Here is a 2,228-nt window from a genome sequence, read left to right as displayed (position 1 = left end):
GAAGGTCAAGTTCCGAATCGGAATATAGCACCAAAGCTTTGCTTTTTACAACTCTAAGACAATTTTTAGGAATTGGTGAAAGCTTTCAAAATAATTTTTTTACAAGCTTTTTACGGCTTAGTAAGAATAGCCCAAACACACGTAGAAAACTTAGTTGTCTTTAACTCGAAAACATATATAAAGTTTCATTAGAATAAAAAATGTTTAAGTATTTTCAGGACGATTTCATCTGACGTTGCTCTATACTAGCACCAGCGATTAGTTCTGGCACAGTTGAAATATTACACTAAATCAAAAGAACAATTTTTCAGTAATGGTGGAACTGCTTTGGTATCTTTTTCATTATTTGGTATTGGCTGATTGAATTTTTGAATGTCTCAGCAGTTGTTTTGTTTTACACAGTATAGTACGTAGTCTAATATCGTTATAATTTATTTTTACGACACATTTTCCTTTTTTCTCCCTTTTATAGTTAATCAGGGTTAAACTGAGCATTATTACTTCTTTGTCAATATTTAGTTTTTCATTTGAATAAAAGCGTGAAACAGGACTCTGTTCATTATTCACGGTCGTTTCTTCATTGCCAGTCCTAGCGTATCATCGAATTGAACCAGTATCACCACATATGAAGCGACGGTCCCGATGATCTGAGATGGACGGACAAATTAACTGCATTAATCATTACAAAAAGAAAATACGAGTCAAGCCTTAGCTTACCATCATACCCATAGTCCAATCACACACAAAATATCCACAGCTCACCACAATCGGTCTGTAGTTAATCTGTTGAGAAAAATATTGTAGAGCGTCCTGGAGACGGAGATTTTCCACCTCTCGTGTTGCTTTGTGAACCAAAACTGCTGTCTTCTCTGCCTGAAATATCAATCAAACTTTTTGCTACCTAATCCTACTTTATACATCAGTCATACTTGTCGCTTGATGGCATCAAACGTCCCGATGACCGCGACCAGCATAATTTCATAAAACAAGCCATTCTGTAGATATATTTCAGCCATCATACGCTGCCGTTTATCTTCAGTGATCAACGTTCGGTAGAAGGAAAACTCACTTAACGTCATCACCATCATGTTGGTAGTAGAAATGTAAACGATTTGACCCCAAAAGGCGGAATTGATCATTCTGGTTACCTGTCCCATTTCATCCCACTGTGTGGCCAACATCTGCAAGAGACTAGTTTTATCCCAGTGTTCATTTTTTATATCCGGCAGCTCGTTCAGCATTATCAAGCCGAGTTTCTTCGGCGGCAGAAAATGCACTGCGAAAACTTCGTTGATGTGTTCCAACCGGCGGTACACCAACTGGCAGGTGAAGAAAATGTTGTTATTGATCAAACCAAAGGGAATATTGAAGCAAAAAAAGGAGAACACAATCGCCAACCGAACGGTCAACGTTCCGTAGTCAACCGAAAGCGCCGCATTGCCTAGCACCGCCAGCAGAATACAACTGAACCAAATGAAAGCGATCGACTGTAGGAGTTGTCGTTTGTGGCTTCCGTGATCAATTGGAGCGTTCATTTCGATTGCCTGAAATTTTCATTTTTACTAGACTGTTGTCTGAGGTGGTGTGAAAACACTATTTACACTTACTCGCTGATCGAACCGATCAAGTTTTTCCCAAACATTCCAAATTTGTCCATAGCGGAGATAGTTTCCAATAGATAGTGCACTAATTAGAAACGAGCTCAATAGAAAGCTGTACCGTATTGCGTTGTCCATTATGTTAGATCCGGTCGGTTGTATTCTTCCCATAGTAAAGGTACACACGTAAAACACGAACCCTTCCATAACCAGCAGTCGCAACAGAGCTAATAAATCTGTTGGTGTGATGGTAGTCTTATAACCATCCGATCGCTTCTGTACACTGTAGATTGTTAATCCGAACAGCTTCAGTATGGCGTGATTTATAAGGACGACATCGAAGATCGAGTCACACCGAGTTAAGGAGCGGAACCGTTGCCGTACCGTGGAAATGAACGTCATTGTGCGTGCTGCCAGCTTCGACAAACGGTCGATTATAATGAACGCCTTTCTAGTGCCCTAGACCGGACCTTTCTTCTACCGCTGGCTGGCTAATCCATAATTCATTCGCCATCGTATCGATAGTGCGTAAAATTTATGGTATTAATCAATATGTATCAAAACATCGGTGCTTTGCTGCATTACACTCGCGGGGTGTAATTAGTTGGAAGAGTGTTTTCCGGCTATGAA

General features: G+C 40.0%; 1 protein-coding gene across 1 annotated transcript; it reads right to left on the bottom strand.

The window, feature by feature from the left end:
- Positions 1-563: 563 nt before the first annotated feature.
- On the bottom strand, positions 564-2,000 carry LOC129729120 (uncharacterized). The gene is made up of 4 exons (XM_055687603.1): positions 1,608-2,000; positions 930-1,544; positions 718-873; positions 564-647 (listed from the first exon to the last, which is right to left on the bottom strand). Exons 1-4 carry the CDS (start codon positions 1,998-2,000, stop codon positions 564-566), a joined length of 1,248 nt encoding a protein of 415 aa, XP_055543578.1.
- Between the last annotated feature and the right edge of the window lie 228 nt (positions 2,001-2,228).

The sequence above is a fragment of the Wyeomyia smithii genome, chromosome 3, assembly GCF_029784165.1.
Source record: "Wyeomyia smithii strain HCP4-BCI-WySm-NY-G18 chromosome 3, ASM2978416v1, whole genome shotgun sequence".
In the NCBI taxonomy this organism is placed as follows: Eukaryota; Metazoa; Arthropoda; class Insecta; order Diptera; family Culicidae; genus Wyeomyia; species Wyeomyia smithii.
Note: the sequence above shows the minus strand (reverse complement) of the source record. Positions and strands in the feature narration are given on the sequence as shown.